This window comes from Marmota flaviventris, chromosome 12 (assembly GCF_047511675.1).
Source record: "Marmota flaviventris isolate mMarFla1 chromosome 12, mMarFla1.hap1, whole genome shotgun sequence".
Lineage (NCBI taxonomy): Eukaryota > Metazoa > Chordata > Mammalia > Rodentia > Sciuridae > Marmota > Marmota flaviventris.
Window position 1 is genome coordinate 35,126,490 of NC_092509.1, and position 26,052 is coordinate 35,152,541.

Genomic DNA, 26,052 nt, shown 5'->3' on the forward strand with positions numbered 1-26,052 from the left:
AAAAAGTTCCCTGCAGTGACACTGCTGTTACTTCTTAGTCTTTCCCAGGGGAGGATCAAGATATGCGTGACTGGTGATGTTAGAAGAACACACTGGGCATGCTCCACTCATCCTCCTCTTCCTTTCAACATCCCCCTTTGGGAGGCAGCCTCTATTCCTCCCCGCTAATGATAAAAGGCTTCCCCTAGAGGGAGTGTCCTATGTTTCTCTAGCAGAGTCTTGCTCTGTGGGTAAATCTATTTGTTGTAATGTCAGGGATTATTTTATATACGTGGCTGCAAATGTTAAAGATTTAAGTATTTTTGGAGATTCTGCTCCAAAATATTTTGTTCTTGGCTTGACTTCTACTTTTATCTTAATTGGTTCAGAAATGAGGACCACATGAGGTAGGTTATTTATCAGGGACTCTAAAACCACAACACTCATGTTCCTAGCCTATAGTGATAAAAAGACAGAGGGTTTAAGAAATTTCCCAGTGATCCTACACTGGGGCGTGAACCCCAGTCTCCAAAGTGTATGTGCCACAGAACCCATCTTACCTACACTCTCTTTACTACTCAGACTCTCCTGAAGTGTTGCTTTTATCATCACTGTGATTCTCAGAGATTAGGAAATAGAGGGCTTGAAGATAATATTTGAACATAGGCTAAAAAGTTGGAGCAGAGACTGGCACATGGATCCTCTCACTCCAAAGGTAGGGTGTTTTCCAATATGTTCCACCATCTGATCTACGTTCTAAAACTGCTCTTTTCAAATATCACCTACAAGTGATTCATGCCCAGGAGGGCAAAAATTGGAGCATCCATTTATGAAGCTGCACTTGCCTTCTTTGATTATCAACCAAGACAATACCATCAGAGGTGGATAAAAATCCTCAATGTTAATGGACAGGAGAAAATGAGGTAATAAGATTAAAATGTCAGTACAGCTCAAGTCAGATATTTTTTTTTTCCCACTACTTCCTATAATTCACCATCTCCACTTAGGAAAAAAAAATCCTTTTAAATTACTCTTCTATCTGGCACCCTATTGAATGTTTATCTCCATTTTTATTACTGTTCCACACATACGTCTTGAACACTTAAATCAAAAATAGCCTCAATTCATCACTGATCATGAAGGAACTTGCTTTATTAATAGTCAATAAACTCATGGTAAATGTATGTTATCCTATTGGCTGACTGATTAACTGAAGTATCTTTAGCTGAGCTGTATTAATTTTTTAAGTGCTTACCTGAAAAGGCAGTCTAGATTCACCAGCTTTTGCAGAGAGATCGATTTTTGCTTGACTCCACTGAGATTCAGAGAATCCAACCATTTCACCTTGCTTTTGCAAATCTCCATCCAGCGATGTTCTTGTAAAGACTGAGAGATATGAATGCTCAGATAAATGATACCAAAACCGTACCTGTTGAAAAATGTTTAGAATGATATAAATATTCCATTTACCTAGCTCTCATAGTTTTCTATAATTTAAAACAGCCAAAAATATGATTTTTTTTTTTTTTTTTTTACTTTTCCCTTCCTCCAAGTGTGCAACCCCAGACAATGTCATTCTTTGTATTTCTCCCTTAAGAATCAAGGCATCTACACTACTATTTTTAACACATTCTGGAGAAGGGTCTATATACCTGGGACACTAGCATACTACCAACACTGGTTTGCAGATATACTTGTAAATACATGTCACACAGTCACGGGTAGCACCACTTTGCTTCCAGTGAAGTTTCCCAGGATGCTTCTCTCTTGCCTCTTGTAAATTTGGTAAGAATGAAAGTTTATTAAAAAGTGTTACAAAATCAGGTGTCGCCATACATTCTTTTTTGCTGTTTGAAACACCAAGAAAAAGTTTTCTTGGAAAATTGCTTCCTAAAGTAATCAATGATGAATGGCTTACTTTCTGCTTAAAATATCAGTCTTTTAGTTTATTTTTTTAAACATCATATAATTATATGCAGTCATTAAAAATGAAAAAAATTATATTGCTGAAATGGGATAATCTACACAATAATATTCTTCTATGAAAAAAAAATGAATAGATGTAGTATGAAAATATATACTTAGAGCTGGGAATGCAGGGTTGGAGCTCAGGGATAGAACACATACTTGTCCTGGGTTTGATCCCCAGAAAAGAAAGGATGAGAAAGAAAAATAGATAGATGGAAGCGAGAGAAAGATAATATATCAAAATATAAACAGTATTATCTCTAGGCCATCAAATTATATTGTCTTTCAACTTCGTCCTTTAATGTTTCATATTATCTGATTTTTAAACCAAAATCATGTTTTATTTTAAAATCAGAAAACAGAGATGCTTTCATTTTTTAAAAAATAAACAGGTGTTTAGTATACAATGTTTCCCTACATTTTAGAGAATTTCAGGATAACACAATGTTTAACATAATATTCTAAAACTTGTTTTATAGGTCTACTTAAGTAACTATGTAACATTAAAAAAAATTCTTCCTAAGCAATTGTACTAAATACTTTTCAGGAATTTCTTCTCTGTTGTGATATCATCAAGCAACTTGGGAGTTCACAGGATACTGTTTGTCAATAATTCAAGCCAAGTAAAAAAGCCTTTTTTTGTGAGGCCAACAAGCCTTGATCATTTCACTTCTCCTCACTATCAATGATGGCATAATCTAGAGGTTTGATGGCTGAACCACATAATGAAGAAAGTAGAGAGGATCATGTCCAGTGCTGACAATAGCTGTAACACAGCATTTAGTGTTCATTTATTCTACCAATATTGACTGACCACTTGCTAAGTGCCTGGTAATGTGCCAGGCAACAATGAATTGCCTTGCCAGGTGCAGTGGTGCACACTTGTAATCCCAGTGGCTTGGAAGGCTAAGACAGGAGGATCGCGAGTTCAAAGACAGCCTCAGCAAAAAGTGAGGCACTAAACAACTCAGTGTAGATCCTGTCTCTAAATAAAATACAAAAACTAGACCTGGGGATGTGGCTCAAGTGTCAAGTGTCCCTGTCAAGTGTCTAATGGTCAAGTATCCCTGAGTTCAATCCCTGGTACCCCACCCCCCCCAAAAAAAATGAATTGCCTCAATTTCAACTGGATGTTGGATGATTCATTCTAAAATATGTCAACAAGACTGCCACGAAACCAAGTTCAGATACATTGCATCGATTTATTCTTCTTTGTATTGTCACATAGAGTCCAAAGGCTATTATTTCAATGAAAATCAAAATTCAAAGACAAAGCTCCTTAGAAACAGAGTCCTTATCATTGGCTTCAAAGTGATTCTTTTTCAGTTTCGTTATATTTTAAATTCTTTTTTTCCTCGTTGTTGTAGGCTCTTCTCCTATTATATGGACAGATATTACTGTATTAGACAACCCAACTTATTTCACTGTTAGGATCCATTTCTGTGATGAAACTTGACAACATGTTTCAAAATGTTGTTGTTTTCATTTCAAAATGAAGCATTCTATGCTCCAAGGATTCTTTTTTTAATATCTACTTAATTGCCAGCACTGAGTCAAAAATTCCTTCTGATTGTCTGTGTCATTTTAGACTTTATTACCATGCTCACCTAAATTCAGATCTTGACAGATAAATTATAAATGTAAAGTCAAATGGAAGTGTTTAATTAAATACCATGGAAAAAGAGGATGCATGTTCCCCAAATGCAATTAAATTTTAGATCTGTGCTGTAAGTTTCACGTTTCCAGCTTGTAAATATGCAAAACAGAACTTCAAACCTAGTTGTACAAGAGATGTGCAGGCCCCGTCAGAATTTCAAGCTGTCAAACTGTCACTCAGTACCTCACCAGTGTGAAGTTATGTTAATATTGTACTAAGTGTAAATGCCAATGGGATCCACGTTCAACAGAAGAAGAGCTTAGAACTTATATTTAATTTACTCTTTTAACAGATTTGTATCAGAGAGAGTTAACTTCTTTAGCTTATTAGAGACCAAGAACTCTCCCATAATCTTTTCAAATTTAATAGCGTTAAAGATGAAATCATTGAACAAAACTTATTATCGCTGTGATTTCACCTACATATTCATGAAACGTGCAAACTCGGTTAATCTCCGTCCAATTCATACTCATAGTAGTGAAGCAGCCAGAGACCCCCACCCAGAAGACCCCCACTATATTTGTAGCATATAAGTTCCTCTTCTTGTCAGAAAGCTTTTTACATAGCATATCAGCAAAAACTTCTGCAGAGGGCTTTGTGGTTTGTAGTTTCCTTTTTTTTGTAAATGACAGGCTTAAAAAAAAAAAAAAAACTTTTTAAACCTCTGTCTAGTCTTTAAAAACTGGAACAAAAAGCACTTGTCATGTAAACCTTCAAACCCCTCCTCCCAGTGGGTATAAAGTTTAAAGAGTTTCTACACTTGAGGTCCAGAGAATGTTTAGGAGACATCCCCCCTGGATCCTGCAGCCAATAAACGTGCTTCCTGAAAATTCCTCTGGTTCCCAGCCACTTCTGTCCTACATCGTTAAGACTCTAAATAATTAACTCAAAACCATGGGTCATCTTTTAAATATCTTACAAAACCTATTAAAGGAATTTGTATTTACTAGGTATTCCATTAATATCTTTTTTTAAGAAGGAAGAAGAAAGGAATAAGTGGGCTTTTAGTATTGGTTCTTAAGTAAATATCTACAGAGAAGAAATCTGCTCAATGTCAGGGAACGCATAGAGCATCAGGTGTCCTTAGCAACCTTGGAGTCTTTTGGAGGAAAGAATAAACAAAAGAAAAGGAGTTCAGTGGATTAGACAAAGGGGAATGAAGGGAAGGGCAAGGGGATAGGAATAGGAAGAGAGTGGAATGAATCTGACATAACTTTCCTATGTGCATATATGAATACACCACAGTGAATCTCAACATCATGTACATCCACAAGACTGGATCCTAATTAGAATAAGATACAGTTCATGCTCATACAAATATATCAAAAGAGATTCTAGAGTCATGTATAACTTAAAAGAATAAAAAATAAGTAAAAATTATAAGCAACTAAAAAAGAAAAGAGACACTTAAATATAAGCATAATGAGAAAGCTATGAAGATAGTAGGACTATTTAAATGTAAATCAATTTAAATTATACAAAATGAAAAATTCAGTTTCTCAGTTATATTAATCACATCTTATGTGCTCAGTAACTATAGGGAGTGGCTACTAACTGCCACATGGAACATAACAGAGGAAGTTTTCCATCATCACAGGACATGTTATTAAACAGAACTATATAGCATGTAAGTTAAAATCAAGCCAACTATTCAGAATGGATTTACTGCTTACCATTTAGAAATGAAAGTTTTTTTCTAGATTCATCAAAAAGCCACATCAGTGTTTATAGCAGCTCAATTCACAATAGCCAAACTAGGAAACCAATCTAGATGCCCTTCAGAAGAAAGGATAAAAAAAAAAAAATGTGATGTATGTACATACAATGGAGTATTACTCAGCCATAAAGAATAATGAAATTATGGCATTTTCAAGTAAATGGATGGAGCAGAAGAATATCATGCTAAGTGAAATAAGCCAATCCCAAAAAACCAAAGGCCAAATGTTTTCTCTGATATGTGATTGCTAATTCACAGTAAGGAGGGTGTGCTTAGACTAGAGAAGGATAGAGGAACTTTGGATTAGGCAGAGGTAAGGAGAAGGGTACAAGGGCTGGAAGAATAGTTGAATGAACCAGACATTATTACCCTGTGTGTGTGTGTGCATATATATATATATATTTTTTTTTTACATGACCAGTGTGATTTTATATCATGTACAACAAGAAGAATGAAAAGTTATACTCCATTTATGTATGATGCGTCAAAATGCTTTCTACTATCCTGTGTAACTAATTAGAACAAGTTTTAAAAGGTAGTTAAATAAAATGTTAATGAAAAATATCCAATTTTATCTTAGGTTTTCACTAAAGTTTGAACATTTTATTTGCATTGTGACTATTCAAGACCCTGAATCACTGCCTTCAAGAGACTGGAATGTGGTCAAAGACTCCCAACAAAGAAGGTCCTTAAGTTACCAATCAGAAAAACTGAAGCTCAAATTATTTTCAACTCTTTAATTGCATTCTGATTCTATTTGTACACAGAAAGAAAGAAAAGTCAAAAATCAAGAAAGAAAGCCAGAAAGAAAAAAAATTCATTTTACTCCAGAAGGAGGGGCCATGGGCACAGGTGACTTTACCAGTCACTGAACAGGGTAGTTGCATTGGACTGTGCTATTCTCATCATGACTGCTCTTTGGTCTGAGGTCTAGCGCCTCCCACAAAGCAGCTCTGAGGCTTTCCTATTTGCTTCTGTGAAAAATGCCCCAGGATATTATTTAGAAGTTTAAAAAGATTTTTTTCTTATTTCTCTATTTTTCATTCATTTTGATCCTCCTCCCATCAAAACTCACCTCCTCAAGTCTAATGCCTTTTCCTCATCTTTACTCTGACCCTTGTCCCGAGGTCTCCCCATCTCAGAGCCCCACGGTCACATCGTCGTGTCCTCCTCCACCGTATTCCAAACCCTCAGCAACAGCACCATCCCTGGTTCACACTGGACTTCTGTCTTGCTGGGTCTGGTTTTTTGCTAGACCTGATCTATCTTTTTATGAATCTTAACAGTCAGAAGGTCTAAAGTCACAAGAAGAACAATAAATAAAAAAAAGTTCAAAGAAAACAAAGATTCCTGTTGCTCCTAAAAATTCATCTGGAAATAAGGTCATGTTGGAAGGTGGATCAGCATCTCTCAGGAACCTCTGTCTTGTGAGGGCAGTCATGTGTCGAGGTTGTCACTGTAAGCCTGGCATTGAAGAAGGGGGGAGGCACAGAATAGCTAAGGAAGCAACACAGGATGAACCAGAGGTAGAGATTACATTACTGTCATTCTGAGCATTCAAGAGAAGAGTCTTGGAAGAATTATTTTTGGTTTGGGATTTTTCTTTTAACTTCCTTGAATCTGAACCACTTGAGAATCTCCTTGCCTTGTACTCTCATGTGTATCCTGGTCCCAATAAACTTTACTCTGAGAACCAACCCATCTCTCGTATCATTTATCTTTATTCTGATTTCCTAATACACAATTTTTTTAATTTATAATTTTTTTATTTGACGTATTAAAATACATTCAAAACAAGTTGAAGAATTAAAAACAAAGGGCAAACAGTAAACTTACAAACTAACTTTGTAAGCAAAAGCTTCCTATTGTCCTTCTTGTATCTAATTACAAAGTCTTTAAAGTAAAATATTATATTTAATAATAACAATATAAATATGAAGATTAATAGAACAGTATTATCCATATTCATCCCCCATCTTACATACATTTCCTAGTCAACTGTAAACAATAACTGTACTTCAACATCAATAAGAAATAGTAGCTTCTGGTCCCCATATGTTTTATTTGTCCTGTCTCCTATTTCAGTGAAAAAGAAAAATTCCAAGTTTCCACCAGTGGCCAAAGTGACTTTTGAAGCTGTTAAATTATAGTCCACATCTCGAGCAGTAGTTTCAGGAACAATTGTGCATGTTGATGCCATGTGTTGGCTCTATACCATGCAAAATGACCCTAAAATTGTGTCGCTAGGAAAGGTAGCTCAGAAGAAAACTCATGATCTTTTAAAGTCCTTTCAAAAAATATCCCTGACTGTATTAGTCTGATATGATTGCATAGGAGAAAAAAATCATATAATTTCACAAAATGAAGGCTTTAATCACATCAAAGGGCCTAACTCAGGTTATCTCACTGCTTTATCATTTTATAATGAAGAACATTTGTGCCATGAAAACAACCATTATCAAGAGGTTCCAAATTAGAGGCTCTGCTGCATTCGCCAATTACCCCAAAAAGGTAAAAATTTGGTTTCCTTATTCTGTAACTTTTATGAAAAGAAAGTGCCACATATCACCATGAACTTATAAAAAGATCATGAGGACAGTCCTTTGAGGCAAAATTAGCTATGTGTATCTCTAACTATAAGTAGTTTCCCCTAACCAGTGTACTACTACTTCCCAAATTGGAAAGTCATCCAAGTATGCCTTCACTTCAAAGATTATTAAAATTCAAGCAGATACTGACAAAAGGGATAAACAAATACTTCTGTGGAGGTCTGTGGTAGCTCCTTGATATGTTCTCTGTTTTAAAAAATAAGGTAAACCATTCATTCAGCCAGGATCCAAAGCCTTTAGAGATTCAAGTATTGGTACTAAGGTAAGCTATCAAGTATCTAAACTGTCCAGAACATTTTCACTGAGCCTCCGTGTAAATAGATTCCACATCAAGGCCACACATTTGAGCAAAAATAAACCAAAGTGTCCTCAAGTGGAAAGGATGACAAATTGAAACCCCATCCCAAAGATAACAAATTAGTGACTATTAGCAAGCATACAGGGATGGGAAATGTAGATCATCTTCAAATATATATATATATATATTTTTTTTTTTTTTCTTTCTGTGATGCTCAATGTTTGTTTCCTAATATACCCGAAGCAGACAGAATTAACACATTTTATTCTCTTGCATTCAATGTGTTTTATGCATACAACTCAGTGGATGACCTTGAAGTTAAGTTAGCTTGTAAAGTACTTTTTAAAGTGCTAAGTGCTTCTTGGGTTCTTTTGAAAAATCTATAGCTTTCTATTACATACGATTTAATTAAAATAAAGTTGGGAACAGGTAAAGGGCATTTGGATGATGTGAAAATGAAGACAGACAGTTGTTTTATTTCTTATTCCCACAAAGAAGCAGAGAGAAAGACAAAGAAAAAAAGAAAGAAAGAAAAGTACAACCTATTAAGAGCTCTGGGCACTTCTGTTCAGACTTATACCAAGCTGAACATATAATTAGGTTTATAACTCTCAATGATGTGTAATTTATCATTAGGAATGTCTGAGGCAATGCTGTAACACTACATTTATATGCAATGAGTTCCATGTGCTGAAGTATTGATCTCTTCATTATTTTCTGGTAAGTAAAGACAAATAGATAAACTGAAACCCTAAAACTAAAAGCCATGCTGGAACTCTTAAAAGGTCTGAAAAGAATGCAGGCTGAATAGAAACATCTGATTTAAGTATAAAGTTTGTGAAAGTAAAGAAGTCATGTTCAATGAATGCCTACTATGTGCCAAATACTTTGCCAGGGACGTTGATCATATTTTAATCCTTACAACCATATGAAGGAGATAGTACCATGTTTTTGCTCCTAGAATAGAAAGCAGGCCTCAAAGAGGGTATACAACTTATGTAACATAATTAGTAAGTAGAAAAACTGAGATGTGAATCCATGCTGATTCCAAAGTCCTGCTTTCTTCTGTATTGTGCTATTGAAATGAAATATTTTACTGCTTGATTTTTGATTATCTGGCATGAGAGGACTAACTGAAAAATAAAATTTCATTTCATGCAATTATCTTTTCTGAGCACATTTATATTTTTGCATTGTTTCACATTATTTTCCACGTTGATTTATTTAACTGATTTTATGTACTTGGTTCATATTGTTGGGCAAAATAGCAAGTAATTTTGGCAATGTGTAATCCATTGGTGTAGATTCCAGAAAGAACCATGTGAAAAGAATATAAAAATGACCAAAAGCTTCTTTCATAACCCACCACCTCCCATCAAATGCTGCAGGATTATATGTTGCAAATGGTCTTCTGGAAGGGCACAGCATTTTGTGCTGAAATAGCTTATATAATTTTTCTCAATTCATCAGGAAAATGGTATTAAAACATGGCAGGCATTTACTAGCAGAGTAACCCAAACCCACTGGTTTACAACCATAGAATGGCCAATGGAAACTCAGAAGAACTGATTACCTGGCATGGAGTAGAGGCAGTGAGCAATTTTGTGAGGATGGGACTTCCAAGCTTGGCCACCCCAGGGGATCGATGTGCCCCCAAATAAATAAATGATCCTGAAAAAACAAATGTAGTCATGTGGATATAAGTTCTTTTGTACAAGTAAAACTTCTTTGCTCAAGTTTCTTACCCCTGTACATATTCAACTGTCAACCAGACAAAAGAAAATTACACTTTTACTTATTTCCCCTTTAGCTCTGTGGATAACTGAAAGCATTTTCATATGTGCAACACTAAAGATCTAAAATAAAATTTGATTGATTAAAAAGAAGCTCTTGATCCAAATCAGCTAAACAAACATTTTTCTTGCTTTAACTCACATCATAGAATTTGAAGTCAAATTAAGTGAAGCTTCTAAGCTTACAATTAGATATTCAACATGCCCTTATAAAATTCCCATAAGAGTCTTATTTTTAAGTTTCTTCACAGAGTACTGAAGATCTGAGCCTATGGAATGAGTTTGGTTTCTCCTGGGGCTTACATATTTGACATTGTTGTCTGTGCTAGAGGGGATGAAAGCTTAATTAAAGATCTAATCTGAACGTTAACAAAATAACTGCTTTTAGATTTTAACTACAGAGGATGTGCTCATGGCAAATGTATGGGAGGATAACATCTCTTAGCAGCTCAAAAGATCACACATCCTGAGCTGTTGTCAGGGGTAGCTTCACTGAATATTGAAACCTTACAAGGAAGACTGTGCCAAACAACGGTCAAGGTCTGATCCTGCCCTTTGATAAACGCAAAGTGATGGGCAACTTGCAAAGCCCAGTACTTTGACTGAGAAAATATCACATTCAGACAGTGATTTTCTTGAACACAGGTCAGTGCTGACTAAACAAAAAGGAAGGATTTCAGAATTAAAATGCACTATTTTATAGATCCCTTCACACATTTAACCAAACAACCAAGGGTAAAAGTATCCACATCTGCCTTGACCTCACCTTTTGCAAAGCATATACCCCTTTTAATTCAATGGCCTGCAAGTTATAACACAAGTTTGGAGAAAGTTAGAAATCAGTCTTTTTAGTACATATAATGCAAAAATAAGAAACAAGCATTACCCTGCAACATACAGAAATAAAATAAAAGCAACCCGATGAAGTTTTGCTCAGGAATGGCAAGAGTAGTTTAATATTTGGAAAATCAATTTTCATTGCAAAAATGTCAGTTTGATGACCATGTGATCACCACAATAGAAGCTGAAAAAAGTACTTGAAAATTTTAACATTCAGTCTTTAGATGTTTTAAATGTAGCACACCATGAGTGAGGGAAACATCCTTATCTGATAGAAACAACAAGTTTTCAGCAAACATGGCACTTAAGGTTGAACTATTGACAGCTTTTCCCCTGAGATAGGAACAAGACAAGTCTAGCAGCCACCACCAGTTCTATTCAGCATTTCCCAGAGGCCTTACCCAGAGAATGACAGAAAACAGAAAAAATATACATACAAATACACCCACACATACACATACATGGTTTAAGATGTACAAAGAAAATAAAATTGTCTTTATTAGTAGATAAAATAGTAAACCTGGAAAATAAAAAAATACACACTCTGAGCTATAACAAACTTGTCAAGGCCATTGGATATACAAGGTCAGTATTTTTAAAAATAATCAAATTTGCTATATATCAACAACTTACACATTTTTAAAAAGGGACATTTTTATAATAGCTGCAAAAACCTAGAAAAACATAGCAAGATCTTTAAAACTTCTACACTAAAAGCTACAATATATTACTAGAGATCTCAAGTAACTGAAAAACTAGAAACCTTAAAAAGATTCTCTTTCAGTGAAATATAAATAATGGTTACATGTGAGAAATCATTTTATAACCATAAACTGGAAAAATTTTAGGAGAATTCAAATGTTTCTTACTGATAGAAAAACAGGGAAGAGTGCTCTTATTTTGTTGCTAGAAATGGAAGTACTAAAATTTGGGGAGGGGCTGGGGATATAGCCTAGTTGGTAGAATACTTGCCTTGTATACACAAGGCCCCAGATTCAATCCCCAGTACCACAAAAAAAAAATGTGGAAAAGTTAATGTTTATTATTTAATATTAAATGTTAAAATATGTTTTATGGTATTAAATATTAAAATATTTATGGAAATGTTAAAACTTGGGGATAACTCAATATTTGTTAAATAAGATACAATATATCTTGCTGTAAAAACACAGAGCCTTATTCCTGGTTACCTACTGCATAAAATTAAAATTGTTCGAAGTAGGGAAATGAGTACAAGAACAAATTTTGCAGCATTGTCATGATGTCACTGGATGGGAGAATGGCTACATTCACTATGGCATATGCAGGTTAAAGAAAGCAAGCAAAAACGTGAATTATACCGCTTCTACTTCCAGAAAAGACTATCATGGACCAGATTGAACCATGTTCCCTGCCATCTCCTCTTAATTCCTTTCACCTGCCTTCCTGGCTGCTTTACATTTTCCAACAGTGCTCAGTTCAGGACTCATCTCCCTCAGTAAGCATCTCAAATCCATTTGAATCCCTCTCCATGCTCTGTAAAGTATTTACCATACTCTAGGGTAAGTCCTTACTCATCTGCTTCAGCTACAGTGGCTTCCACACTCAAGTCTGCTGTGTACTCAATGATGGGTTTGAACAAAGAACAAAACATCATATGAGCTAATGTGCCATATAATTCCAATGATTGATATTCCCCTTCCTTTTAAACTTTAAGCTTAAAACATTCTGCCACAAAATCTTATAGAAAAAATAATGAGACTGGCACAAGAAGCAACAATTAATAATATGCTATTAAACAATGAACTGTTTTTATAGTTGTAACCAATGGATGATTGATTTCCCTCCCTATTTTTTCACAACAATCCACAACCCCAATATCCAATGACTATAATTAAAATAGGGCCCAAAATTATTTTTGGCTTATTTATTTGAAAATTTCAAAAGAGAAACAAGTGTGATAATGCTCACTGAGCTTGCAGTAGAATCTGTGGTACAGTTCTGTGATTATAAAGTTAATATGACACTACAATATATAAGCAATAGTATCTGATGCCATATAAAAGTAAACAAAGGGAAAAAAGAAAAAAAGTCCTTCTTTTCTGGAGTTTCACAAACCACTTTTGGAATGCTATATGTAGTTATAGCTCTTCAATTTCCAGAGGAAATGTAAAAATTATAATGTTGGTTCAAAATATATATGAGGTAGAAGTTCAATTGTTTGTTATAAAGAAGTCTCAAGTGTGATTAAATTGCATTCAAATATTTTCAGATTTATTTTATAGATAGTGCTAAATCTCTGCTCTCTGTTCCCAGAGAGAAGATTAGACTATTTTTCTTTTCTGTTTTGCAAAAAAAAAAAAAAAAAAAAAAAAGGATGGCTCAAAAAAGGGAACACAAGTCTACTGAACAGGATTTCTGAGAAAACGAAGGAATTATCAGAAAAACTTTTCTCCCTTTTTAAACCTTCAATCCAACCTGTTAAGAAAACAAAACAAAAAATGTTCATTATTGAAATAATGTTCCTTCTTAGAAACTCCATGAACCACAATATTAAGTTGAGCAGGAGGGTTCAAGACAAGACAAACCAGAATCACATTTATATAGTCGGTAGAGAGAAATTAAAATGCACAGTATCATTATTCTGCAACATGAAAGAACAAAAATTAATTTTTCAAAAGAGAAAGATGTCCTACCATGATTTGTGTTTTCTATGTGATTGGCTTTTGGAAAATGGTGCTCTCCACTGCTCAATCCCTTCACCACCTCCCAGTGGGAATCTTCTGTGAGAAATGGCTCCCAGCCACAGAAACCAGACTCAAAGTTACAGGTGAGACGATTCACTGTTAAGGATGGAAACGAAAACAGGTGAGCAGAAATGAAGTCAGGTCGGGCAGTGGAACAAGGACTCAAACAGGTAAACTTAGGAGGGCGGTATAATCATTCCACTTTGTAGTAAATGTTTCTGATGACCAGAATAGCTTTCCTTTCCCCAATCTCCCACATTTCACATGTTCTGTGTGAAGCATGGCTCTTCTACATGCTTCTATTGACAGGTCTGGCACATTTCATCCTAATTGGCCGTGTCCATTGTATTTAATGATGCCCGGTGAAACTCTAGAGCTTTTCACGGAGTTACTAATTCACCTGCCAAGTATAAATCTCCCAAGATGGTAATTTAAAAAAATCCATTTGAAAGAGGGGAATTAAAATTAATCCTGGACACCTGAAGAACTTAAATTCGGCATCTCAGTTATTTGCTTCATTATTCCATTTTCAACACGTTTTCCAAGTTAAATGCCTTGCCATTTTGGAATTGCAGGTAAATTAGATATTCTGAACTTTGCTTTTCTTCTCTTAATACGAGTTGGGCAATACTTAAATCACTACATGTATCGTTAAAGAACTAGTTCTAGGGAAAGTCAGGGTTTAGGGTATGCGTCATAGACATCTTTGCCAGCTTTAACACCAAATTTGTGAGGAAAACAGCAGATTTCAAAGCACTTGGCAATCAACTAGAAATTCCAACAATTCAATGTTTCTGAGAAATTAGCTGTGATTGCTTAAATTTCCTTTCCATAGAATAAGAATGATAGTAATAGCCTATCTTAGATATTAGTTTGGGGGCTAAAATAATACTATTAATTTAAAAACTAATTTCTGAAATATCTCTTTTATTACAGAGAGGCTGTAACAGTGGGGAAAGGAGAAGTAACATAATCATTTGTTAGAAAACAACAAAGTTTTGACAAGCTTCCAAAAATCATATTGCCATCATCTTAAATAACAATAGATACTTGCCACTGAGCTTTAAACATGTGTCAGGAATTTGACACATATTAACTATCCATCTCACAATCACCATGTATGGAAAATACTATTATCCCCAAAAGAGAAAAATGGAACTCAGAATCCCAAGCAACTGGCCTGTGGTAAATTTCAGTAAATGGCACACCTAGACCTTGTACCTGAGAGCCTCTGACACCAAAGCTTAAACTATGAAGCAACCCTAAACCCAGGCCTCCTAATTAGAAAGACTCATCACCATGTGCTTACTACTGACCATTGTTTTCAATCATGGGCCCCATTTGGCTGACATATTGAATAAGCTCATCACATCTTAATATTCAAAGGATCGTCGAATCTCTGTAAACCAGAGTGCCTGGTTTCAGTCGCCAGGTATATTTTGTCACTAACTTATCAACTATAGATCTATAGAGTCACAGAACTCAGAAACACAAACATATGAACTAGTACCTTAGAGAAGCACCAACTGGGGCACCAGCGTGGCTGCCTGGGGTGGTAGCAAAGGGAAGGGGCAGCACAAGGAAAGAATATGGGGTGGGGAGTACTTTGAAGAAGAACTAACCCCTGTCTTTCTCAAATTATTCCATGAAATTGAAATGAACACTCCCAAGTATGTCCTACAAAGCCTGATAACAAAACCAGACAAAGCCATGTAGGGAAGAAAATGACAGACAGATCTCTCTAATGAACATAGATTCAAAATCCTTAATACAATATTAGCAGACTACATTCAAAAATATATTAAAAAGATAATACATCATGACCAAGTGAGCGTCATCTCAAGGATGCAAGGTTGTTTAACATACACAAATCCATAAATGTATTTCGCCACAGAAATAGAATTAAGAACAAGAATCACATGATCATCTTAATAGAGGCAGAAAAAGTCTTTGATAAAATAAACATTCATGTTGAAAACACTGGAGAAACTAGGGATAGTAGAAATTTACATCAAGATTATAGAGGCTATATATGGCAAACCTAAAGACAACATCATACTGAATGGAGAAAAACTAAAAACTTTTCCTCTAAAATCAGTAAAAAGTTAAGGATGTACACTCTCACTACTTGTATTCAATATAGTTCTCAAAACTCTAGCCAGAGTTATCGGGCAAGAGAAGGAAATTAAAGACATGTAGGAAAAGACAAATAGGAAAAGAAGAAGTCAAAGTATCACTATTTGCTGATGACTTGATACTATATCTAGAAGACCCAAAATATTTCACTAGAAGACTCCTAAAACTGAAAAATGAGTTTATCAAAGTAGCAAGATATAAGATCAATACTCATAAATCAGTAACTTTTCTGTGCTCCAACAGCATTTCAACTGAGAAAGAAATCCGGAAAACCATCCCTTTCACAATATCCTAAATATATATATGTATATATATATATATATATGTATATATATTTACATATATATATATTTACATATATATACACACACATACATACACACATACACACATACATACATACCTGAGAATTAATCTAACCAAGGAAGTGAAATATCTCTACAATGAAAACTATTCAACACTGAAAAGGAAATTGAAGAAGACCTTCGAGGAGAGAAAGACATCCCACGTTCTTGGATAGACAGAATATTGTCAAAATGGGCCTACTATCAGAAGTAATTTATAGATCCCATGCAATCCCCATCAAAATACCAATGACATTCTTCACAGAACTAGAAAATAAGTTTGTAAAATCATTTGGAAGAACAAGAGACCCAGAATAGCCAAAGGAATTCTGAATAAGAAAATAATGCAGGAGGCATCATAATACCTGATCTCAACTTATACTGCAGAGCTATGGTAGCAAAAACAGCATGGTGTTGGCATCAAAGTATACATGAAGACCACTGGAATAGAAGAGAAGACACGGAGAAAACGTGCCTACTTAAAGCCAAAAATATACTTACTTACTTAGACTTACTTACACAGGTGCCAAAAATAAACGTTTGAGAAAAGATAGCCTTTTTAACAAATGGTTCTGGGAAAACTGGGTATCTACATGTAGTAGAATGAAATTAGATCCCTGTCTTTAACCCTACCCCAAAGTCAAATCAAATTGAATCAAAGACTTAGGATTTAGAGCAGAAATCTTGCAAATACTAAAAGAAAACATAGGGTCAACACTTCATCATGTAGGTATAGGCACTGACTTCCTCAACAAGACCCTTAATGCTCAAGAAAAAAAGAAAAAAAAGAATCGAGCTGGGGATGTGGCTCAAGCGGTAGCGCGCTTGCCTGGCATGCGTGCGGCCCGGGTTCGATCCTCAGCACCACATACAAACAAAGATGTTGTGTCCGCTGAGAACTAAAAAATAAATATTAAAAATTCTCTCTCTCTCTCTCTCTTTTAAAAAAAAAATCAGTATGTGGAATTCTGTAAAATTGAAAAGATTCTACACAGTAAAGGAAATGATCAAGATAATGAAGAGAGAGCCTATGGAATGGGGGAAAAATCTTTGCTAGTTACTCTTAGCAATATATACATAATACAAATTATTTATATAAAGAACAAAAAACTGAATGCCACAAAAAATCAATAAATGTACAAAAAAAAGAAACTAAACAAAACAAAGCAGGGTGGAGATGCCTCAAAAAAAAAAAAAAAAAAAAGAAAAAGAAAAAGAAAGAAAGACAGACAGACCTAGGAATAGAATCACTATATGACCCATTTATCCCACTCCTTGGTATTTATCCAAAAGAACTAAAATCTGTATACTAAAGCAAAACAGCCACTACAATGTTTACAGCAGCACAATTCACAATGACCAAATTATGAAATCAACCCAAATGCCTACCAATAGATGAATGGATCAAGCAAATGTGGTATATATGCACAATGGAGTTTTATTCAGCCATAAAGAAGAATGAAATAATGGCATTTGCCATAAATAAATGGAAATGGAGAAAATCATGCTAAATGAAATAAGCCAGACTCAGAAAATCAAGGGTCAAGTGTTTTCTCTCACATGCGGAAGTTAAAGCAAAATAAGGTAAAGAAGGCAGTGGGGAAGGGATTGGATGTTATAAGATACAGGGCAGATCCCTCAAGTAGAAGCAGGAGAACCAGGAGAGGCAGTAAAGAAGGGAAAGAGAAAAAAATATGAAATGAACCGAAGATATTCATATTATATACATATACAAATGTACTAAAGGGAATATTTCCTTTAATTCTATGTAGAAACTACCAATCAAAAATAAACACATAAAGGAGTGAAAGAAAGATCAGTAGAGGAGGGAGAAGGAGGGAGGAAATAGGGAAGGAAAGGGGAGAAGTAAGGAAGATTCAAATCAAATTCTTTGTATAATTTTCTCAAAAGGAACCCAAATACTATGTATAATTACAACACTCCAATAGAAAACAATCCGAGAGCCAAGGTTTGCCAGGAGCTTACCAAGAGGCAAAGTAGGATCCTTCCCTAGAAATACTAAAGGGACCATGGCCTTGCAACATCATGATTTCTATCCCCCAAAATGAGAAAAATAAAATTATCTTGCTGTAAGCCACCCAGATTGCGGTGTTTCATTAGGGCAGCTCTGAGAAAGCAGTACAGAGAGCCTCAGTCCTATTTTTAAAATGAGTTTCTTTGTAATCTGTTTTGTGAAAGCTGGTGAACACCAGTCAGTGCCTAGGAAAGTTTGTTGTGCCAGACAGAAAGATAAATAAGGCAATAACATAGGAAATGGAGAGGGGAAACTGGCCATTCCCATGTCTCCAATCTTGAGGCAAAAGCCAGGGTAGAGCAACCTTGGTTGTAAAGTAAAAGAATATACTCAAAATACAAAAAAACAAAACAAAAACAAAAAATTCAAGTGCAGTGCACAAATGATAATACCACTTCAAAAGACTCTGCATGTCAATGAAATGTTGAGACTTCAAAGACTAACTTTTTCAAACAGTCGTATAATGGATATATAACAAAAAATGTATTCGTCCTTGTAAGCAAATATTATTTTCTACTCTGCATTTCCACCCCCATATAAATACAATTAAGTTGACTGTCTTATAATTATGAAAAGGTATTGGACATTACCAAATGGTGCACCAATATGGTGAGAAAGTGAAATTCACATCTACTTAACTGGAAACCTATTGCTTCTGAATATGTTTTTTCTTTTCTCAGTTACGGCTAATGTGTTCACAGGATACCACTGTTGATAAAAGTTACACCTCAAAGGAAAGCGTGTTCTGTTTATTGACCCAGTCAAAAGCACCTGTAATCTAGCTGTGACTGTCTCCTTGGACATTAAAAGAGTTTTCTGGTCAGTCTCCTGGTCCTCGGTGAGCTTTGCCAATGTCTAGGCTACTTCACAGTTCTAAGTTTGTTAGTACACTTTAGCATTATTCAAGGTTCAAAATGTACACCTGACTTCCAAAACATACCTAAAAGTTTCACTTTCTTAGCTGTGGACTTAGCCAAGGAATTCTTCCACTGATTCTCCAGGGCACACCTAATTCTTAGAGACATCCTTCCCTAAAGTAGAAATATTCCAAGGGTAAGATGACCACATGTCTGGCTTGAGCCAAGATTACCCGTTTCTTCTTCTTGTCCTAGCATAATAATTAATAACTCTTCTTTATTCTTTCACTTTCCCTGCTTGGGTATTGAGGCAATAAGTTATATAAGAAACAAGCCAACACAAACAATTATCTTCACTGCAGGTGGCTGCTGAAGTAGACATTCTAATTCCTCAATAAGACACTGGTGTGAAAAGCATTAGGACCAAAGAGTGTGAAAATGGAAGGACCCCCCTGACTGATGTATTGCCCAACCTCCAGGCACGCTCTCCACAACTGAGTCCTGTCACTCAGTCGCACAGATGTAAAGAAGCTTTCAAGATGAAAATAATTTTGAAAGAATAGATCTTGAAATTTTGGCTTTAGGACAAAAGTTCAAGCCATTTCTTTTATTAACTATATGTTTTATAGGTTAAAATGTCAATCATGCCTTCCATACAACATTAAACATGGCTGTCCTTTGAAAACCGAAATTAATTTATAAAATCCATCTTCATAAAGATTTGTGACAACAATGCGGTGCAATCACCTCTGTGAAAGTCTAGGTGAATTGCTCAGCTATTTTTACCTCTGACATTTGTTCCAGTACACTTAAAAGGATTTTTTTAAAAAGCTAAATATTCTAGAACTTAACTGTACTATAAAATATAAGTTGAATCCCAGTCCCCTAAAGTTGAGGTTATCCCCTACATAATTCAAAAAGTTTAAGGTGAAGTAATAAATACCTGAAGAAAGCCAGGGGAATCAAATGCATACTGGCAACTATTAAATGCCTATCATGCTAAGTGCATTGAATATTAAATATTTGTAATATCTAAAACCTATTATCTGTTATAAATAAATTGCATTAATTGTAAACAGGCATTTTGATTATTTTGTTGATTTTCTTTTAAATTTCTGTGATCATAGAGTATACTTCACTATCTCTAAACAGAGCTTGAGATATGACACTATTCCCAATTTCAGAAAAGTTTCTCTCAGACTTCATAAGTTAGAGCAATGTTTTCAGATTCAGAGAGAGCTCTCTCTTACATATTTAACCATGGTAGCATATGGGCACAAGAAAAAGAATTTCATTGTGGCAGCTGAGAAAAATTTCAGATCATAAAATATAAAGTATTTAAGAAACCTCCAGTTCAGTTCTCTATGATAAAAGAATGAGGAACATCTCATTTTGTGAACATGTATTAGATTTCAATAAATATAATTAGAAATATTTTGTTAATATTTATTGAAAACTCGCAAGGGTCATTGATACACTAAACTATATAGATGAATACAGTCTTTTCCTTCTCCTCAGGAAATATTTTAGTATTCAACAATCAGTTTTCCTAAATGTGAAAGATTTCTAGTGATGATATTATAGTAAAAATCAAATGCATTGCATGGTGCCCTGGGTTTGCATTTCTTTTACCTGAATATTATGCAAATTTCCTTTGTGAAGATTTATAATTCATACTAGCTTTTAAATTATCTGAAAGTTCTACCTTAAAAAAATAAAAAAGCTATTTCCCACAGAATTTCCCAAGTCATTTTGGCTTCAACACAGATCATTAAATATTAAATTCCATCTTTTGTGGATCATAGTAGATAAGAATTTATATATAATCTTTTCCATGTATCATTATTGAAAATTAGTGTTTTATATATACATATGTACATATGTGTATGTGTGTGTATGAGAAAATTTTACTTTTTAAATAATTTTAAGTGCAAAGTTCTATAGCATTAAATATGTTCCCATGGCTGAGAAACCATCTCTACCATCCATCTCTAGAACTCTCATCTCCTCAAACTGGAACTCCACACCCATTTAACCCCAACTCCAGTATTCCTTTCCCTCAGCTCAACAACCACCATCCTACCTCCTGTCTCTGTGAAGCTTTCTAGTTTAGGTTTCTCATAAAAACATGATCATACCCTATTTTCCCTTCTGTGTCTGAGTTACTTCACTTAGCGTAATATATTCAAGGTTCATCGATGTTGTACTATATGTTTGAAAATTAGATCTAGTTCATGTGTGAATTTTTTATCTGCTGTAGACCTTTAATTTGTTTGGCACATGCTATATTTTAATTATTCTGATAGAAATATTTTTAAACATTACATATATTTTATTTTTCCCAAGTTAGTAGATGTATAATTGACAGACTGTATATATTTAGGATATACATTATGTTTATATATGTGTGTTTGTATAGTGAACTATTTATCATAATCAAGTTAGCTAACACATCCATCACCTTTCACAGGTGCCATCTGAGTGTGTATGTGTGCGTACAATACACACATGTGGTGAGAATACTAAGATCTGTTCTCTGAGCAAATGTCAAGTTTACAAGAGTATCATTAACTATACCACCATTCTGAACATCAGATCTGCAGAACTTATTATCCCTGTTCCTGAAAGTTAGTACTTTTGACCAATATCTCCCTGTTTCCCCAACCCTTAGCAACAACTGTTGGACTTTGTTTCTGAGTTTGATTTTTTTTGAGATGCATATATAAATACTATCATCTGTTTTTATCTTCCTCTGCCTCATTTCACTTAACATAAGGTCCTCCAGATTCATCCTTGTTGTTGCACATAGTAGGATTTCCTTCTCTTTATTAATGAATAAAATTCATATACAGTTCACTTTTTGATTCATAGTCATCCATCGACAGGATGAAGTTGTTTCCATCTCTTGACTAGGGTGAGTGAGGTTGCAGTGAACATGGGGTGCAGATATATTTGAATCTCCACTGTCTTCATTTTATGCAGGACCCTGCTAATAAATGTTAGAAATCTATTGTTTGGTATTACAGTGAGGCTCTTGGGGACTGGTGAAGTCATGAGTTTAGGCTTCTGTCTTGAGAGCCTTTGGACTAGTTTGCCTTCAGTTTTTATGTGAATGTTTTTATATGCCATCTGTTTCTTCCCTCAACTGTCCTAATTTTCAAAGCCTCTTTGGCACAGTGGTTCTCAAAGTTTAACATCCAAATGCATCACCTGGGACACCATTACAATGCAGACTTTCAATCTAGAGGGTTGTGTTAAAGCCTGAGGTTCTGTCTTTTTGAACCAGTTCCCAGATGCTGCTGCTGCTGCTGCTGGAATCCATGTCGTACAGGAAAGCAGCAAAACACCAGCAAACCCCGCCACCCTTCCAGTTGCCTGTTGTTGAAAAGCCACTGAGCTAAAGGCTCAGTAAGTACATTTATCAAAATAGTCCCTGAAAATAAGGACAGCTGGGGACTGAAAGAGAAACTGAGTGAGTGTGTCGTTCAGGAAACGTACATTGGTCACACAGCACCAACTGACGATCTTCACAAGTTTACTATTTAAGGCCCCAGCCTGGGAAAATAATCCTGGAGCTCCTTAGCTCTGTATTTGAGCTATACCATCCTAGAGATTCATTTTGAGTGAAATAAAAAGAAAAACTGAAGGCATTTTGTTTGTGCTCCAGGTACTTGGAGATTAAAAAAAAAAATTAGAAATGTATGTAAAATATTTCAAAGTATTTTTAAATTGAAGGTTCTCATTTTGGAAGACTATATATGAATATATATATGTATATACACATTATATTAAATATATAAGTACAAAAATATGTATCTAGATCAATTTGAATAACTGAATTCTATATAATTTCGCCAGAGCAATAGTAATTGTACAAACATTTATATGAAATATTCATTTTGGCATCAAGATATCTGAATACATCCACATACATTATATGTAATAAGACTTTATTTTTATGTCATATCCGCTATATCGAGTTGATCTCAACCAAGCAAACATGAGAAGTTTTTATTGGACAACTGAGAGGTAACATTATTGGGAACACTTAAAAGACCAAGTGAAATTATGTTGAAAAACATAGCCATCTGTCCTGCATTCACTCAAGGATATAGCAGAATAGTATTAAGATCTACTATATTTAAAAAATGCCACTTTAGCAGTCTATGAAACTTCAATAATGGAAGAGAAGTTGGTCGCTATGGCAAAATCAAGTGCTAAAATCAACTAATACTCCAGACAGGAATTTTATTGAGAAAACCTGAAAAAGGAAGAGAACATAAAAGCATTTACGACAGGGAAAAAATAGAAGTAAAGAAGGTAAGTTTCTAAATGCATAATTGCAAAGAAATATGTAGTTTTTCAGTTGTTTCAATCAAGAAGCTGTCAAAAAGATGAATTTCCTCAACAGAAATGAACCAAATTGTCTCTTTAAATTTTTAAATAAAGCATAGAAAGGAATATTGCATACATTAGAGAAATAAATGCTCCTCACTTTATCATTTTTCAATGAAAGAAGAAAACTAACCTAAAAACTCCTCTGAGATCACATTGGTCAAGAGCTTATTTGGCTTAATAAGTGAGGTGTTTGAAGAATAAATTGAATTGCTGGTTACAGTCAGGCCAGAAGGATTTTCCCCTTGTTTTCCCATCATCTCCTCCCAATGTCCCTCTTCATTGCTCTTAATGAAATCCTTAGTCCCCTACCAGAAGTGTGCAGTACAAAGATCTTTTCATTATAAAGGTGACACTTATCTTACTGCAATATTTCTTCCTGATCAACAAACTATCTCACTAAAATAAGGTGCTGCAGCAAAATAAATGTCAAAATTTTAATATTTTTTTGAAAAAAAAAAAAAACTTATTTGTGGTCTAGAAAATAGATTCATTTCGTTGGAATTCATGGTTGCTAAAAAGACACAAGAATCTGAGTTGCTAAGTTACCTCATATGAGAATCTTCATGTGGGTTGTAAATTAAATTTCATTTTATTTGAAATATGACTGGGTTTGAATAGTAATGGGATCTCTCATTATCCTTCCATCAAAGATTCTTCATAAGAGGCCTGAAAGGAAGGTGTTGGTCTAATTTTGCCCTCATGACTGCCAATGGTGGCCGAAGTGATTTCTACAGTCACAGTGGCTGCCCTGAAGGCAGTGGTAGCCCTTCTCTTTATTCTCCCTCTCTTCTGCATCCAAGAGGTTCAGATAGTAAGAAAGAAAACATTTAACAAAGGCTAGCAACCCATAATTTGTGTCTCTAAAGGGAAAGTACAAAGATGTTCCCTCTCACATCCATCTTTTTCTTTAACCAAAGTACACATGCAAGTACACATATACAATGACACAACATTAATTGTATCATTTATTTTTTAAACAAGTAGAAAGATTCTGCACCTTAGTATCAAGAACCAAAACATGAACATAAGACCACCAAAGGAATACTGCTAATAGTTTTAAAGTGAAATTGCACATCATCTTATGTCATAGAAATTGACTTTACCTTGATTGAAACAAAGGCTATTTGAAACCCAGCAGTTGTGAAATAAAGCTGGTCAACCAGTAAACTATTAGTTGACTTACAGCAAGTTGTTGGGTCTTCATCAGTCCCATCAGGGCAGTCCTGTCTAGAGTCACAGACTGAATCTTGGGCAATGCACTGGCCACTGGCACAGGTGAATTCCTCTGCAGAACAAAGCTTTCTGGAGAGGGTCTCTCCACAGGAATAGACCCACAGCTGGTCAAGCCCAAGAAAACTTCTCCGGCTCAAAACAACACCTTCAAAAACTATCTGCAAAGGAAAATGATCAATTTATGAATTTGTAATCTTTTTTAAAAAACTAAAAAGGGATAACAAAGATGACATAGTAATTAAGAACCTGTTTAAAGAGCAACCAAATGCAAATGATAACAAGGTTCCAATTTGATAAATTTAACCAATACTCAATACTGATGGGCATATTTGCCCTACTAAGGCCTCTAAAAAGGATCAGATAAATTTGGCATCTCATTTAACCATCTAAATGTTCTTGACTTGCAAATTTGTTACTTGGGAACCATCTTTACATATCTCTCTTTCATTTCATTTTCAAGAAAAATAAAAGCACTGTCATTACCTGTACACAAAGAGCTATAACTGTATCTGTTTTTTAATTACTAAAATTAGTATCTAAATGCATGAAGAGAAATGTCAAGAAAACGGAAAGGGACGCAATATAAAAAAGACAATTTTAAAGAATATAAAAGTCAATCTTGCAGAAAAAAACAAGAGGGATATATATTTAAGAATTATTTAAGATTGATTTAATTTGCAAACATATTTATTTAGAAGATAATGTTGCATTTCAATAATGTTTAATCATAAGAAAAGTTTGTATAGTGTCAAGTTTTTGTATGGTGTATTTTTTCACAGTCAGTATCATTTATATATAATATATGTACATAGATAATATTTATATTATTTATTTATTATTGGGTTGACAGCGGGGTATTATCACAGTAGCAAGAGATCAGATAAGCACAAGTAATAATATTTGTGTTTTCAAAACTTGTTGAGATTAAATGTATTAATGTCTCAAAATCTGCCATTATTGAAAAGCACATTTCATATGCACTTAGAAACCTATAATAACTCCCCAATTTATTTTCCTTATATTTTACTTTCTTTTACTTTAAGTCAAATTATAAGAAAAACTTTAATCTTCAGTTTGTGGAGAAGAAATGAAACTCATTGAGTCCCTCTTCCAGAAATTATAAAGATGAAGTATCAGATTATAAAAATGTAAATAGTATCAAAACATTAACTTAATAGAAAATGACATGAACCTCAAGTTGAAGATGGCCACAAATATGCTATGATTCAGAAATTCCAACTTCACATATGGGATTCCAAAAGTCTACATAGTAAAATATCAGTATTTTGGGGATTCATCCCTTTAACAACGTAGGAAATATATGAATGTACTACTACTATAAGAAGTGAAACTGGTTTATTAAGCTATACAGTCTCGTTATTTTATAATCAACTCCATCACAAATTAACTGTTCAAGGGACTATTCACCAGTCTCTCATGGAGCACATGTATACTACAAATA

The 26,052-nt window shown here is 34.6% G+C and overlaps 1 protein-coding gene across 1 annotated transcript in view; it reads right to left on the reverse strand.

The window, feature by feature from the left end:
• Positions 1-26,052, reverse strand: part of Malrd1 (MAM and LDL receptor class A domain containing 1) — a 658,798-nt gene that overhangs the window by 562,801 nt on the left and 69,945 nt on the right. The window contains exons 10-13 of the mRNA XM_027928635.2: positions 24,541-24,748; positions 13,537-13,683; positions 9,802-9,899; positions 1,235-1,408 (exon numbers count right to left, since the gene is read on the reverse strand). Of these exons, the coding sequence (XP_027784436.2) occupies positions 1,235-1,408; positions 9,802-9,899; positions 13,537-13,683; positions 24,541-24,748 (627 nt within the window). The remainder of the gene's footprint in view (positions 1-1,234; positions 1,409-9,801; positions 9,900-13,536; positions 13,684-24,540; positions 24,749-26,052) is intronic.